The 17,011-nt window shown below is 41.0% G+C and overlaps 1 protein-coding gene across 3 annotated transcripts in view; it reads left to right on the top strand.

Moving 5' to 3' along the window:
* The first annotated feature begins 1,168 nt into the window (after positions 1–1,168).
* The window catches only part of pdzrn4 (PDZ domain containing ring finger 4), a 50,867-nt gene continuing 35,024 nt past the window's right edge, over positions 1,169–17,011 (top strand). For 2 of the 3 annotated variants that reach the window (XM_088348175.1, XM_088348174.1), the window contains exon 1: positions 1,325–1,446. In XM_088348175.1, coding sequence (XP_088204301.1) covers positions 1,378–1,446 — 69 coding nt within the window. In that variant the 5' untranslated portion in view covers positions 1,325–1,377. Of the gene's footprint in view, positions 1,447–17,011 lie in introns of all 3 variants that reach the window. The other variant, XM_088348176.1, reaches the window with a different exon arrangement.

Below are 17,011 nucleotides of genomic sequence, written 5' to 3'. Positions count from 1 at the left end.
CGTGCTATGTATAGCTATAATAGCTATGCTAGCCTACTATCAAAATGACTACGTTTAATGCAGCACCTGGCTACTCTGTTGTAGGATACCTCCTTAAGTTAAAAGACATTACATTTTTAATGAATTACATTATGAAATGAAATGAAATGATCTGCATTTATATAGCGCTTTTCAGGTCAATGAAGACTTCCCAAAGCGCTTTACAATGTGCTTCACATTTATCCATTCACCCACACTCACACACCAATAGCGGCCGTGCAGCCATGCAAGGCGCAAACCTGCTTATTGGGGGCATTAGGGGTTCAGTGTCTTGCCCAAGGACACTTTGACATGTAACACGGATTCGAACTGTGATCCAAGACTGAGCTATTATGTAGCTTTTTGTTCCAGATATTTTGTAGGCAAGCAGAGAAGGTCTTGCAGGCCCTCAGAGCCCATTACAGGGATACGCAGTACAGAAAATGGATGGATAAGAGCAGGGGTCTCCAACCTTTCTAAAGCTGAGAGCTTTTTTTTTGTTTTTTAATTAGCGCCAAGGGCCCCCAGTTTGATATGCATTTCTGAAATAATGTTGTTACGATGTTGTCATCTCATTAGCTGCCCCGCTTATCCTCAGTAGGGTCGCGGGGGTGCTGGAGCCCATCCCAGCAATCATCGGACAGTGGGCAGGGGACACCCTGAACTGGTTGCCAGCCAATCGCAGGGCTGTTACGATGTTATTAACATTAATTTTTGGAAGTAGGGTTAAAAAGACCACTGATTTTTTTTCTGGGAAATAAGAATGACTCAGTAATGGCGAAATATTTTCTGTACAGGTCCACGGGCACCTCAGCGGTCCTTAGCGGGCACCCTGGAGACCCGATGGCTTTAAAGCAACCAAAACAATCCGAGGAGCAGAAAGAGACGGCTCTTTTTAGTGAGCCGAACCAAAAAAGCCAGTTCTCTAAAACGAGACGAAATTCCCATCACTATTCCAAACACCTGCACACCGAGAAAACCATGCTCCGAGTTTCACTCTCCACCCTCCACTTCCCTCCCAGCCAATCAGATGGCAGCATGCTGCGGAGGCACAAATACACAAGAGGGGGGCGTGTCCTCCCGAGCCAAAAGTATGCGCGCGCGATTGTCCGCGCCACACTTCAAGTGTTGGCCGCGTCGGAATCGAACCCCCCACTCACTTCAGCGCAACCTTTTACGAGGGGACGCACGGGAACGGCCAATAAGATAGGAGCGTGCATCGTCGCAGATGTCCATTTTCTGAGTGATGCGAGAGGAGAGCCGAGGAGCAGGAGCTCCTTTCGTCCCCCGCGAGGGTGGAGCGCAGGCGGGCGAGCATCTGACTCCGACGGACGGCGCTCCGTCTCCTTGGCAACCAGGATGGGTTGCACTTTGTGCACCTTGCAGAAGCGGGAGGAGCACTACAAGCTGCTCTACGAGATCGCACAGGTGAGAAAAGGAGGATGGCAAGCATGGGCGTAAACAGACCGTTTTTAGGGGTGCTCCAGCACCCCCGAATTCTACTCGAGCACCCACAAAAATTATAGCATTTTTATAAAGGACAGGATATGCATTAATATGAGGAAAACACTACATTTTAAAAAAAGGAAAACAAAACCAAACGTGAACTATGTGGCGTTGTAAATACTCTATTGCCTTGAAATGGTTCAGTCCATTTGATTCCTAGTACTGTATCGGAGTATTTTTGCAGTAGTTTATTTGTAGTATTTCTATAGTAAAATGGTGGATATATATATGTAGTATTACTGTACTTGTATTTTGTACAATTGTTGTAGTATTGCTGTAGTTTTATTTTTGTAGTATTTCTGGTAGTGTTTTTTCACTTCTGTCTTTGTGGTATTTTCAGATATCTTTGTAGTATATGGTTGGTATTTTTGTAGTATTACTTGAGTTGTATTTTTATGGTGTTTTTGTAGTGTTTCAGAGGTGTTTTATTTTTAGTATTTCTTTAGATTTTTTAAATATATCGGTAGTATTACTGTACTTGTATATTGTACTATTTTTGTAGTGTTTGTCTTGTCATATTTTTGTAGTATTGCTGTAGTATTACTGTAGTTTTATTTTTATAGTGTTTTTGGTAGTGTTTTTTCAGTTGTGTTTTTGTGATATTTCAATAGTAGAGTCTTTGAAGTATATAAGTAGTATTTTGCAGTATTACTTGAGTTGAATTTTGTGGTATTTTTGTAGTAATTCTGAAGTCAAATAGGTGTAGTTTTTCCCACAGTACATTTCCTTGTAATATATATGTAGTATTACTGTAATTGTATTTCTGTAGAGATATTTTTGTAGTACTTCTGTCGTAATATTTCAGATATAGTATTTTTATTTCATACTATTACTGTAGTGCTATTTTTCTAGTATTTCTATAGTATTTTTCTTATCAGAATAAAGACAAAAAGATTTGTTGCGTCCTTGTTTTCAAGCACTAAATTTCATATTTAGTTTTTTAGTAATTTTGTAGTTTTTTTGTAGTATTTGTTGCAGACACACAAAGGGACAATGGGGACAAAGTTTGCACCGAAAAGGTTTTTAATTACTAGTACTGTATTTACTTTTATACATATCTTCATTAAATTTTGACCTTTTTTGTTTGGCGGGCCGGATAAAGAAGCCAGACGGGCTCCATGCGGCCTGCAGGCTGCAGCTTTCCTACCCCTGGTCTAGGTTGTAATCACCCTCAAAGCTCTGAACCTAAAATTGCCTATGATGACAACATTGAAATATCCATAACGGAATACATTGTGTCGTTTTTTTTTGCAGGGGCAATTCTAGGTTCAGAGCTTTGGGGGTGTTGAGCCCCCAGAGTGTCTTGCTGGTTAAAATAATGTTTCATTTCACCTAAAGTGATTTAATATCTCACGCAACGTTACAGCGTTATCTTTTGAGTATCGGGTTAATCTTACTGTTAATGATGGTCAGAAGGGGTGCGTTATAAAGCCGTTACTGTTAATGATGGTCAGAAGGGGTGCGTGACGTGCGTGACGTGCGTGACGTGCGTGACGTGCGTGACGTGCGTGACGTGCGTGACGTGCGTTTTGGGGCATGTTTACATACGTATTTTGTATGTGTTTACGTACGTTTTATGTGTTTAAGCACTTGGCTTAATGTTCAGTGTCAGGTTGGGAAGAACAAAGTGGGATGGAATTTTGGCGAATGTGAGTGTGTTCTTGACTCGAGCCAACTCCCACTGAGATATGGCTTTGGTACATAGCTATATTGTTGGCCTGGATTTTTTTGGGGTTTGAACAAATTTATTGACACTAAAAACAGAAAACAATCATGACAATCTCAACAGCAATTAAGCACATTCACAATATTATATTCCAATATTACGTTTTTAACAGCAAACACAAAGTGAGGTTTGAACAAACCTTCTCGAAAATCAAACATATTCACAATTTCATTATATAACATCTTTGTTAGTGTCAATAGATCCGTCCAGGCCAAAGTCGATTGTCCTCGGTCTGAACAAATCCACCGACACCAACAGCAGCAAAACACAGCCATCAAGCATATTCACAATTTTTTTTATATTTGACAATATGACGTGACGATATGACGTTTTAACATTTTTTCCTGACATTTTCAACATCAATTTAACAATTTCAGAGTTATTTTCTTTTAACAGTAGTTAACCAGCGTGTAAAAGGCAATACTATTGTGCAAGGGCATAGCTCTGCCATCCCACCCTCCCAAGCAGCATTCTTCCAGTCCTCTGTGTGGGTCCTTTCCCTTCTGCGTGGGTCCTCTCCCTTCTGGGTTCCACAACCCAGGCCGTTGCTGCCGGGACTCCCACAGTGTAGCTCCGGCTCCCCCCTCCGGGTGGGTGCAGACGAGTCTTCTTTATGGCTGCGTCCTAGGCCCGCCGCTCGCAGATTGTATGGTATCTGCAGCCATTTGGAGCACAGCCACGGGGGGGATCTGCCTGCACCTCCATACCAGCAGGTTTCTGGAGGTCCAGATGGCGGCGAGAGTGAGCCAGTCCCTGGCAAAGTCGTTCCGATGCCTCCTCGACCGACTCACCCCGTAAAGCACGTACTGTGCATCAGGGACTTCTCCTGCTGGCAAGTCCGGGAACTTTCCTAGTTGTTCGGCCATTGTCCACAAGACCTTGGCAGCGCTGCACTCACAAAAAAGGTGCCTCACCGACTCCTGGGCGCCACAGCCAGGTCGAGGGCACGTCGAAGTCGCTGACATTCCTCGGTGGTGCATTACAGCTCTGACTGGGAGAACTTCATGAGCCACCATCCATGACAAGTCTCGTAGTCTGTTTGGGAGGGCAGGATGATTGACGTTGCTCCAAACCGTTGTGGATTCGCCAAACGCAAGCCCCCGCACAGGGCTTACTGTAGCTCGCTCTTGCACAATAGCAATAAGGGCCCTGTGGTTTTGTAAAGTGTGACATTCTTGTGTTTCCAAATCAAACTTCTTCAAAAAATCCTGAATAAAGAGATGTGTTGGTGGCAAGTTAAACGAAACTGGAATCAAACGATTGTCTGGTACAAGCTTGAGCCCAACCAAAAACGGGTCATTGCTTGACTTTTCAGGTTGTTGGGTGGGCCCACAGCGTTTTGGAAGTGGAGAGAGACATATTTGCTTCCCAGGAAAAGCTGGAGGTCAGGCACTCCTTTCCCCCCTTTTTCCTTTTTCTTTTTCATTGTATCTCTTTTTATCCTTTCCCACTTTGAGCCCCAGACAAAGCGAAAGATGGCTCGGTCCAGTTGTAACAGCACGTTTCTTTTAGGCATAAAAATTAAACTGATTGACAAAAGCATTGGGAGGATGATCGCTTTGATGATTAGGACCTTCCCCTCTATTGTCAGTTTTCTTAGTGACCAAAAAACAAGTTTTTGCTTAACTTTCCTTGTCACGTCATCCCAGTTGGTCTCGCCTCCTCCATCCGCATTGAATTTTATCCCTAGGATTTTCTGGTCTGTCTTTAACACCGTCAGCGGGAGTCCTGCCTTTTCTGTCTCTTTCCACATTCCATAAAACTTCACTTGTGATTTTTCTCTATTTAGCCTTGACCCAGACGCCCTCCCAAACAGGTCAGTCAAGTCAAGGGCTCTTTCAACAGATGCGCGGTCAGTACACAAAATATTAAAATCATCCATGTACAAAACACACTTGGTAATTTGTCCCCCACTTCCTGGGATATTGATGCCTTCGACAAATCTATCTTTTCTTAACATTTGTGCCAAAGGTTCAATGCAAAGAACATAGAGAAGGGGAGACATAGGGCAACCTTGACGTACACCGCAGTTGATCTCGATTGCTTCCGATAAATTCCCGTTAATCATGAATTTGCTGTAGATGTCTCGGTATAGCAGTCCTACCCACTTGATGTATTTTTGGGGAAAACCACATCTTTGCAATACCCTGAAGAGGTATTGGTGCGAGACTCGATCAAAGGCTTTTTCAAAGTCTAGGTTTAGGACCGCTAGTCGCATGTTTCTGTCTCTTGCATAACAAATGGTGTCACGGATCAGACTGTCGCTGATCTTCCTTCCCACAATGGCACAGGTTTGGTCTGGATAAACCAAGTCTCCCAAGACAACAGACATTCGTGTTGATCTTCCTTCCCACAATGGCACAGGTTTGGTCTGGATCAACCAAGTCTCCCAAGACAACAGACATTCGTGTTGCTAGAAGCTTGCTGAAAATTTTACAGTCCACGTTTAAAAGCGTTATGGGTCGCCAGTTTTTTAAGTCAATTTTGTCTCCTTTTTTGTGCAATAGAGTAACTATCCCTATTCTGAAACTGTCTGGCATATGGTCTCGACTGGAAAATTCGTTAAAAACAGTTAACAGATCTGGTGCTAAAATATCCCAAAAAGTCCGGTAAAATTCGAGGTTGAGTCCGTCCTCCCCGGGTGATTTGCCTTTTTTCATAGTCTTTATGCAATCATTCATTTGGTCTTGGGTAAAGTCCGATGTTAAAAAGGGGTCTTGACGCACTGATCTTGAAATATGATCTAATACATGCCCCATTTCATTCTCATATGTTTCTTTCTTTTCAAATAATTTTTTGTAGTAGTCTTCGACCAATCTGGTTATTTCACTACTTTCCTTTGTTATTTGCCCGTTTTCGTTTTGAAGTTTAAAAATCCCCTCATTTTTGCCCATAATTTTTTTAAAAAAGTAGCGTGTACATTTTTCCCCTTCTTCTATTTCTCTTTCTCTGCTTCTTATTATGATGCCTTTGCTCTTTAGTTCCGCCAAAGCGTTTAGTTCTTGTTTGGTCTCTTTGATTTCATCATTAAAGTCCATCCCCTTTTCTGTTAGGATGAAATAGCGTTGGAGTCTTCTTTGTAGTCCCGACATGCGTTTCATCTCTTTGAGTTTCTTGTTTTTCCCTGCATTTTTAAAAAAAGGTCTGTGTTCGTTTCTTTGTCATTTCCCACCATTGTGCTCGTGAATCATACGAGTCTTGAAGGGTCTGCCAGTCTTTGTACAGCTCCCTGTATTGTGCGGCTAGAGCCTCATCCTCCAGCAGGGAGCAGTTTAACTTCCACAAACCCTTCCCAACAGTCATACCTGAAGGAAATGAGAAAGAGCAGGACAGTAGCAAGTGATCCGAAAAAAAACTGGAATTAATCTTGCATCACTCTGTGCTAAACCCCTCGTAAATATGTAGTCTATTCGAGAGGCTCTGGCATTGTCACTACTGAACCAGGTGAAGCCCTCCTCTCCTGGATGTATGGATTTGAAACAGTCCACCAGTTTAAATGTCCGGCACATGTCTTGTAATAAAGTTGATGTTTTATCTACTTTAAACTCCTCATCGTTCCTCTTTCTATCCTTCCTACTTAGGATGCAATTAAAATCTCCTCCCACGATTAGTGGTCGATGGCCTAGCATATGCGACTGGATGTCCTCTAAAAGTTCGTACCTGAGTTGTCTGTCGGCATGGCCGTATATGTTAATGAGGTTAAAATCATTCCCTATATAAGAAAGTCTTGCTAAGATTGCGCGTCCGTCTCTCATCACAGTACTCCCCTTTATGATGAGTTGAGGGTTGTTTATTAAAATGGCTACCCCATCGTTACGGTTTTCATTCGAGCCACTCCATAATGACGGATATGGCCAAATCTCTTCCCACTGTTTATAATTTTTTAGAAAGGGGATGCAGCATTCCTGTAGTAAAAACACATCTGTTCTGATAGTTTTTAAGAACGATAAAACACTGTGAGCCTTAACCTTTGATCTCACACTTCTCACATTGATAGTAGAGAATGTAATGTTCATAATTGTTGTTAAAGTATTAAAACTAGTTAGACAAAACCGGGGGATCTGAGTCCATTCTTTGGTGATCATCGAGATCATCGAGAGTGTCACCTGTGTCAGACACATCACTTAAGAGTAGTACCTCATTTTGAGACTCACCGGGGAAAACTCTGGGACCCTCTGACTCTCTGTCTGTGGTTCCAGGTCTTCCCCTTTTTTCTGGGTTAGGGGGTGAGCCAGAGGACCTATCAAGGGGTCTCTTACTTCCTTGCCCACAAAGGGTCAGATTTTTTCCCTCCCCGACTTCCTCCGTCTCAACTTCATACAGTTCCCTTGTGGGCTTATTCACCGGCAATCGGCTTTCTTCTAAATCTCTTATCTTTGTTTCTGTTTTTTTCACCACTCCCAATTTTGTCTTACTTTTACTCCTCTTTCCAGTGCCCGTATGGGTTTTTGGAGAGTCATTCGCCTTTTCGATTTGTTTGTCTTCTCCAAATCCCGGCAATGGCGTAGCAAACAAATTTGCTAATTTGAACTCTCTTCCAGGCCCTTCCTGATTAATATGTGTTTTCGGAGTGGCAGTTGCTTTTTCTATTCGTTTGTCAGGTCCAAATTCAGGTATTTTATGAGAAATCGAATTAGAATTTCCAGGTTCTTCCTGTTTCAATTTTGATTCTCTGGTCTCTGCTCCAGGGGTTTTGGTAGGTACATCTGTTTTTTCAATTTGTTTGTCTTGTCCAATTTCTTTGTGCATTTCTTGATCAATTTCATTGGGTATTTCCATAACTTTATTCATTTCCTTTTCATCTTCATTGGGTATTTCTATAACTTCATTAATTTCTTGTTCATTTTCATTTTGTATTTCCATGACTTTATTAATTTCATTGTCTTTGTTATCTTTATTCACTTAATTGTCTTTGTGACATTTATTCATTTCATTATCTATGTTGTCTGACATCATTTCATTGTCTTTGTTGTCTTTGTTAACTGCCTTCCTAGCTTTCAATTTGTTAGCAAACGAATTCGGGCAGTTTCTAAAGAGGTGATTCGTTTCTCCACAGAGATTGCATTTTCTGCTATTGATACATTCCTCAAAGGAATGTCCAATTGTTCTGCACTTTCCACAAAAAATTCGATCACATACCTCAGCCAGATGCCCATGCTCACCACATTTGCGACAGAGTTTCGGTTGCCCTTGATAGTGGATAAAGCCACGGTTTTCCCCCAGGAATATAGTCGACGAGATTTGTTTCAGTCCCTGAAAGCCCTGAGGATCTTGCCGTAGTTGGACTGGTACCCTCCAGGCACCATTCCAATAGCCTTTCTCACACCTCACCTTCATAGCCTGGCCTTTTACTGAGCAGTATCTACTCAACCAATAACAGACGTCATCAGCACTGATTATTTCACTAAACATTCTAACAACGACAATCTTGTTAGCATTATCAGTCAGCTTCTCCACTGTAAATCCTGAAAACTGGGACCTCACTCCCTCAAAGCGATTCCAAAACTCTTGATAAAGAGCTGCCGTTTCAAAACTCACATCAAAGCCTTTGCCAGAAGTCATTTTTATGACAGCATGTACCTCCTCCTTTTTAAACTTCAGAATCTTTTCAACAAACTTGTTAATAAAATCCGTCCTTGACATTCCCTCCGAAATTGCCACAACATCTTTGAGCAAGAATCTCACGCAGTTACGTCTCCGCCCGCCGGTATAATGCCCGGCCAAGGCAGGACTCGGCTGCTTTACTTCTAACTATGTTAAAATGGTTAGAATTGTAAAATTAATAATTAACAATACTCTTAATACCGACGCCAATGACAGTTTAAACGCATAGAACGAGCAGTGCTAACCTGATGCGTCCACCATCAACCGCAGTCTGCTTGCTGCTTTTAGTCAGTTGCGCACTGTAGTCAATTTAGGGATGGGCTGTACTTGCCCAAGACACACCACAGGAAATGATGTCCCTACAACCCTAGTGGTTAAGGGATAACCATACCAAACCAAACGAACGATATAGATATAGATAGATGTACATTTTTGTGTGTGTTTACCATACCTGTAAACCTCCACGGCTCCATGCCCGTACATACTGTCGTATTTTCCCGTACAAAATACAAAATAATCAAGCACCATTTTGTTTTTTGTTTTTTCGGAATGATGCATGAAGGGAAATCTCCAGGCGGCAGACACATGCGATTGACAAATATGCGTTTTTTCGTACAGATTTCCTTGTACGTCGTTCTAGTCTTAAAATGCATAAAAAACGTACTTTGTACTGCACAACCGTACAAGTTGACAGGTATGGTTTACATACTTCTTTGTAGGTGTTTACGTACTTCTTTGTGGTGCTTGTGTACGTCTTTGTGCATGTCTACATATGTTTCCGTGCATTTTTACATATGTTTTTGTGTGTTTTATGTACACATTATTTTATTATATTATTTATGTTTTTTTTATAGACTTCAAGAGTAGGATCCATCTTTTGCTAGTGAAGTGAAGTTCTTTATCATGACTAACTTTCTGTTCTTCTCCATTCAAGAGACTTGAATACTGCCCCACTATTTGAGAACCGCTGCGATAGGGTTATTAATAGCGATTTGGATCTTATTTGCTGAACCTCTCTGTCACAGACCAGAAAAGGAGACGGGACCCAATTGCGTTCGTTTACTCAGCTTTATTTAGAAGGAGGAAAGGGCTTGCACCCACGATTCCGTGATCATCGGTCACGGGTAGCAGATCGCTTGGAACGCGGAAGTGGCACTTCAGTGTCGAGCAAAGGCAGTGTCGAGAGAGAGAGGAAAAAACAGGTCGATGGCCGGGACGGAGGAGCAAAAACGTAAACGGGTTAAGAAAATAGGTCGGCACTGGGAATCAGACGGGAAACAGGGCAGGATAGAGTCAGGAGTCAAAAAGTGCTTGCCTAGCGTGTAACTGAGGTTCGCAGACGAACTGACAATTGTTGACAGGAAGGCGGGGGTTTAAAAAGAGATCAGCAGCCAATCAGCGTCCGTGGCTGTTGGCTCCAACGGAGCAGACTCAGGTGCCCTGCATCAGTAATCATGACACTTTCCCGTGCAGAACTTTCCGACAACACATGAATGCATCTTGAACTTTAATTTGAAGTATTTCAAATGGAATCCGCAGAAACAGAGATGATGACTTAATATTTGTTAGCATGGGCAGAAAATTCCATTTCACAGGTTTGGGATGTGTTAATTAGAAAGGAAGAGTCTGAAGAGAGCAAATCTCACTGTTTTTTTGTGTTTTTTTTTAACAATCCTGGCCATATGTTAAGGTGCTGAGTGCAGCAAATATGCTTTGTTGCTTGAGTATTGAACAGTTCATTCATCATTTAGCGCCATGTGGGGAGAGAGAAGCAATAGAAATGCAATTCATGAGGATTTCTTAGTGGGAAGTGAGGGGGCAGCTTAAGCGAGAGATAAGTCGTGCTATGCAAGAAATTCAGTTGTCTTTAACCAATAAATATACTTTATAAGAGTCTCCAACATCCTAAATTTTAAAATAATGCAAAACAATTGCGCACTAGAAAAATTTAAATGCGGCTGTTTTGTTCCTAAAAAGTCTGTTTGTTGTAAAACACAGTATGCTCTATGTCAAGTCATGTATTGTTTGAATAGCCCTTACTCACAAGAAGTTTCAAAGGGCTTTACGGATGACGGACTACCATTCCACTACTGCTGTAACACTGTGTACAGTTTGATCAATTATTTTTTTGAAAGTGATTAACTTTAGTGTGCATAAATTGTTGCATTTATTATTAAAACTGCACCTTATTTATGACAGATTACTGTTGCGTAAAAAAGGGTTTTACTAGCAACAAGACAAGGTCAAACATAATAAGACAAAGTAAAATTGATTAAAGGGTAGCACGGCAGAGCAGTGGTTAGCACATGTGCGACACAGTTCTAAGGTCATGGGATCCAACCTTCCAGTGTGGAGTTTGCATGTTCTTCCCGTGCTTGCGTGGGTTTCCTCCAGGCATTCCACATTCCAAAAACATGCATGTTAGTTAATTGGCCAGTCCAAATTGTCTAAAGGTGTGAATGAGCGAGTGAATTGTCTGTCCCAGTGTGCCCTGTGACTGGCTGGCAACCAGTTAAGGTCGTCCCCTGCCCACTGCCCGAAGATGGCTTGGATGGGCTCTGGCACCCCCGCGACCCTACTGAGGATAAGCGGTGCAGATAATGGATGGATGGAAATTTGATTAAAAGTCAGTTTTAAAACAGGGCACTTTTGTTAAAGGTGGTGTATGTAACTTCAAAAATATTCCACGCATAAACTCTTCCTTTTTCATCTTTTTGGCGGTTTGGATTATTTGGACTGTGTTTTAAACAGTCCTTTTCTTACTTTAACCATTTACCTCCCCCCCAAAAAACACGACCAACCGCTTTATATATCTTTGTCCCTTGAAGTTTGAAATTGAAGGATCCTACGGACACTCAAGATCAAAGAAAAAGTCCATATCACTTATCATATTGGCAAAATAAATTGTTATTTTCTTTGCTTCAGCTAACTGTTAGCGTGTAGCCTAAATACCAACGTTAGCTTTGTAAACACTGCGTGCAGATGCTCGAACAAGACACATTGGGCACACAAAGCCATTGATTCTATACATTTAATTCATTCTTGTATGTATTGTTTTTTTTAGGAACAGCATCTCTTGATGGCATTTAGTATACACGCTAACAGCTGTAGGTAAGAAAATATCAAGATACTTTGCCGATATAATAAGTAATATCAACTTGATAGCAACAATCATGAATGTTTAATTTATCTTACCTGATTTAAAGTATGGGATGCAAACCCCAGCATTTTAGATGAGTTCTCGGTCCAATCTTTTCGCTTTAATGGTTAAACGGCGTATTGAATGATTTAACCACAACTCTCTGTTCGCTGGGATCTGTAAAACTTCAATTTGCAATCACTAACGTTTTTTCTCCAATTATGGCAAACAAACAAACAACATTTTAACACCAAACTAGCAGAAACGAAAGCTTGGTTTACTTCATTGTTTTAATGAGCACAAAGTATTCTTTTGCCTCCTGCTTGCATTGTGACGTCACACAGCATAGACTATGAAAGGGTCTATTGAAGGCAAATATCTCATCATAGGCAAGAATGAAAAAGAAAAAAGGAGTATAGTTGTCTTAGAATTTGAGGCTGAAGCACAAGTGAGAGATCTCTTGGCAATTCCCTCACCGCGTTTCGTTTTCATCACTCCCCATTTCTAGACTCGTTTTTTTCTTCCGGGCCAACTTGTTCCTTTGTAATCCTCCCATTGGGCAATTTGGGTTAAGTTTGCGTTTCCACGGAGACCACCTATTGGAATCGGTTGTGAAAGCTTTCGAATAAGGGAATAAGGGTAATGTAAGTTCACTTTTCTTATTATCTTCTATTTTCTTATTTTTCTTTTTTTTCATACCTGTCAATCCAAAGTGGCAATAAACAGCACTAGCTTAACCCTCATGTTGTGTTGGGAATTGGCACTACTTACCTTTGTTGCAGGTCAATTTTGAACCGTGGCTAACTCAGTCCTAACCACCAAAAAGAAAGGAGCTTCTGTTAGGGTCTGGCAATTGGGACAGTTGTGTCCGTTCCTCCTACACTTGTTCCTAATTATCCTGACCCTTTATAAGGACATTTTGGATAGCACCTTGTCTTGTGTGATTTTAATTGTCCTCTTTCATTTTTCACTCTCCTTGTTTCCGAGGTTTGTTTTTTGTTTTCTGGTTTGGCTAGTGTAGTTGTTCATTAAGCATTGGTTTGTTACTACTTTGTTGAGGATTTTGATTAAAAAACATCTTTTTTGAACACCTTGCTTTGTCTCCTGCTTTCCTGTGTTTAGGTCCCCCGAAAATCCACAACATAGTCACCCGACCAAATGAAAAATATGAATTTTTCAAAATATTCGTAATGAAATGTGAACATTTAGTGATTTTGAAAAAGGAAAATCCCAACATTGTGACCTAGAATGAAAAAATAAAATAAAATAACCAGTTAACGTATTTGTTATTCTATATTTCCGAGTCATACCTAAGGCTTACAACATTGGTACTCATTGTCTCCCTGCTTGGCATTAGGGGTTGGAATTGGTGGGTTTGGTCACTTAATGACTCCCAACACATCAGTTGGGTCGAGCGAGGGGGCTGGGAATCCCCTCCTCTGTATCAATCTTCCAGAAAGAGTCATAAACGTTAATGTGTTTTTGACTCTAGCCACCTCCCACTAGGGGGATATGGCTCCGGTATACTGTATATATATTTCCATAATTACAGGTGAGGCAGACCCTTACCCGTCTCACCTGACTGCACGTCACTGGTGTTTACATTGAACTGTACTTTTTAATATTTATGTGTCCAACTGAAGAGCACATGGTACGAGCGCCCCAGTGGCAGCTATCATCAAAAAAACAATTCAACGTTAAAGCGTGGGTATAACATGCAGTTTTTCAAAATTAGGTTAAAGAAGTAGACGTTAACAGTCCCCGACAATCACTTGTTAGGGTCTGACATATCTCCTTTCACCAGAGGGCTCCTACCGGGGTTTGAACTGGGCACAGGCGTGTCCAATTATAACACACTAGAATCCAATAAAAGGACATTCAGTTATAGTAAAAGGACATTACATGTTATAAGGCCATTGTGTCATTTTCACGTCCACCACTACCACGCCAGGTTTGTTTGTTTCTTCTTTTTTTAACTTTGCTCTATGTATACTCCAGTTCCGGTTTCGTTTTTGGTTTGAACCTTTCCTCGTTCAGTGAACCCAAGTTTTCGTGCTACTTCGTACCTTCTTTCGTAAATAAATATTGTTCTTGTTTTGAGCACTCCTGCTTCCAGTACCCGCCTCCCCCGCATGGATCCATCGTCCTCCAAAAACATAACATTACTGCGATCTACTGTGCCTAAATGTTCCATTTCACTTTCACTTGGCTGTATTTTTTCCTTTACCTCTGCTGGCTTTTGCAATGAAAATCTTACTTTTGGATTCGTATTTTCCAGTATTTCTTGTTTTTATTGTTTTGTGGGAATCTCTTTTGTACCTCCAAGACAATATTGACATTGCATGGCTGGACTGGGTCAGTGAGTGGACACATGCTCAGCCTCATGCCCTGCCAGTTGGGGTTTTTTTGCAGACCCTTTTTCCCAGTCCGATCCTCAAACAGCCGGCGGCTCCATATGGCCTCCTCAGACCCGAAGCACGGCATCACTTAGCACAGATTTAAAATATTTTTTTCTGTTTCTTTGCTGTTTTGCAGCGACGCTTTGCCCTTTTTTGACCTTTTCAAGTCAACCCTCAGCCGTAACAAGCAGGGTTCAACTACTAGACCTTTCCCACCTAGGAGTGTGATTGCACTTGTCAATTTCATGTAAACACCACTGCTGGAAAAAGAAAAATCTATTTCTTTCTTCCCAGACGTCATCCACTTTCATTTTTTACACTTGTTTGCGAAAGGTCAAAAAGGCAAAAAGCAAGCAGACGACGACTGATAAGCTCAAAATGAAAGCCTTTTGGGGATGGGCAACGGGTATAGATGCAATTCCCTCCCTCCCTTCCAGACAAAGGCAAAAGATGAAGGCGCACACACACATTTAAGAGGTAGCTATACGCATATTTACACACGGGCGCACACAAAGATCACAAACATTCGCCTTTTATTGCACATTCTCTGCTTTATTTTTACGACTGCGTTAAAATGTCACCCTTCCTCTTTATGCGTGACGCTAGGACTTATCGGTAGTTATCAGCTTTGGCCAATTAGCCCGGTCGAGATGACAGGATAGGAAGCCAGAAGGGGGAGGGAAGCCTCCTTGTTTTTTATCAGTCGGCAGGTTTTAACTTTGTTCCATCTCATTGCCTACGCCCGTCTTTTACTATTGAATCGAGTGGAAATGATTCGAACTGTCTTTAGGTCATTTATAGTAATGTTGTGAAACAATGTATGCAGCAAGATTAGACACGAGACCACAGGGTAAACATGACATAAAGACTTTTTATGAGAAAAAAAGGAGAAAAGCCTATCAGGATAAATATTTACAACATATTGCCTAGAGACTGGCCTAAGTTATAATAATAGTGAAATGTTTAATAACGACAAAGAATGGTGAATCGTAACTATAGTGCAATGACTAGACTAGGCAGAGAGCAGCCAATGATCTTCTCATCTGCAACTTTTTTTAAATACACTTTCACACATGCCAACGTTTTGTCATTAAAAAGCCATAGATTTTGTTTTTATGCACGAAACACATTTACTCTCCAAAATTATGAGAAAAAAAACCAACAACAATATTTCATTGTTTACAACCAGAAGTGGCAAACCTCTACCAAAACAGAAATCTAATACTATTGTCGGAGACTTCGTCTTGCTTCAAAATTAAGCGACTTAAATTAAAATACAAGTTTCGAGTCAAGGTACTTTTTTATTGTTTAAATTTAAAAAAGCTGTAGATTTATTTTGAAAATCGGTAGACAATTTTAAGGGGAGAAAAGCATCATCTTTCTCTGCTCCGACGATGATGAAGGCACTCCTTCATCTTATTTAGAAAGAAGAAAAGCTCTGTCTGTACTTCCATATCTTCACTTCTATCACACACTGCTTCACTACCCACTAGCCCAGGGATCTCCAACTTTGTGCCCCCAAAGGACAGCTGAAGTGCCCGTGGACCTGTACAGAAAATATCTCACCAGTACTGGGTCATTGTGATTTTCTAGAAAAAAATATTGTTCTAGTGGTTGACTGAGTCTGTTTAACCCTACTTCCAATAATTAACTAAACCGCTGCCAGCCGAGTTAACTGTTAATCGTGGAAAATGGAGGACATCTAACTGGCACTGAACTAAAAATGGATCTTTGATGTCTGTCATTGTTATTGATGGTTAATTAGAAGAGGAAGTTACTTACAAACCAACTAATTTGTTGGACAAGTTATTTATAAGCTAACTAGTTCATTGTGGTATTTAACAAATTCACTGCCAGCTCAGTTAACTCAGGGCTAGCTAAGTTAAGTAGAAAATAGAGGGTTGACGTCTAAACCTGTCAATGGTAAATTTAAATGGATAATTGATGTATGTTATTATCATTGTTAGTGAATGAGTTAACCTGGTAATAAGATTGTAAAAACATAGTGATAACATGATAAGTTGTTATTTTAGAAATGATTTTCAAACTTGGTGCCCTTTGCGCTCGTAGTATCAAAAAGGTAGTTCCTGTACTAGCGGTATGGGGCCGCTTACAAACTTCAATTGCTGGATAAAGGAAAGAACACTAAAATGTGGAGGTTTCCTCGATGTGTAGACAAATATTTGATCAAAGCCATTCCTGCCATGTAGCGGGGATTTATAATACTGAAATCATTCCCAGAGGCTTGATACTTACTGATGAGCTGTGCCAAACAGTTTATAATAGTTTTTTTTAGAAATAAAACCAAAAAACACGTACTTTTACATTTTGGCACTCAGCAACATGTCTTCTAAAAACACATTTATACGTTATAGCAGTGAGTTAAAATCTCAACTAGAATGTTGACCATAATCTTTGCACCCCCTTTTGCTAAAACTCCTCACACGTCAATTCAATTTTGAAAAGCCCCATCGAGGATGCAGGTGGTCCGAAGGGGGGATGCGGTTACAGCTTCAGGCCGGTGTTAAATTTCCACTTAACTCCACGGAGTTTGTGAGTCAATTAGGCCCCCTCAAAATTTGCCATTGAGGATAGAATAGCACAGAACCATCTGCATAG

The sequence above is a fragment of the Urocampus carinirostris genome, chromosome 11 (assembly GCF_059441175.1).
Source record: "Urocampus carinirostris isolate Australia breed hairy pipefish chromosome 11, RoL_Ucar_1.0, whole genome shotgun sequence".
Classification (NCBI taxonomy): domain Eukaryota; kingdom Metazoa; phylum Chordata; class Actinopteri; order Syngnathiformes; family Syngnathidae; genus Urocampus; species Urocampus carinirostris.
Note: the sequence above shows the minus strand (reverse complement) of the source record. Positions and strands in the feature narration are given on the sequence as shown.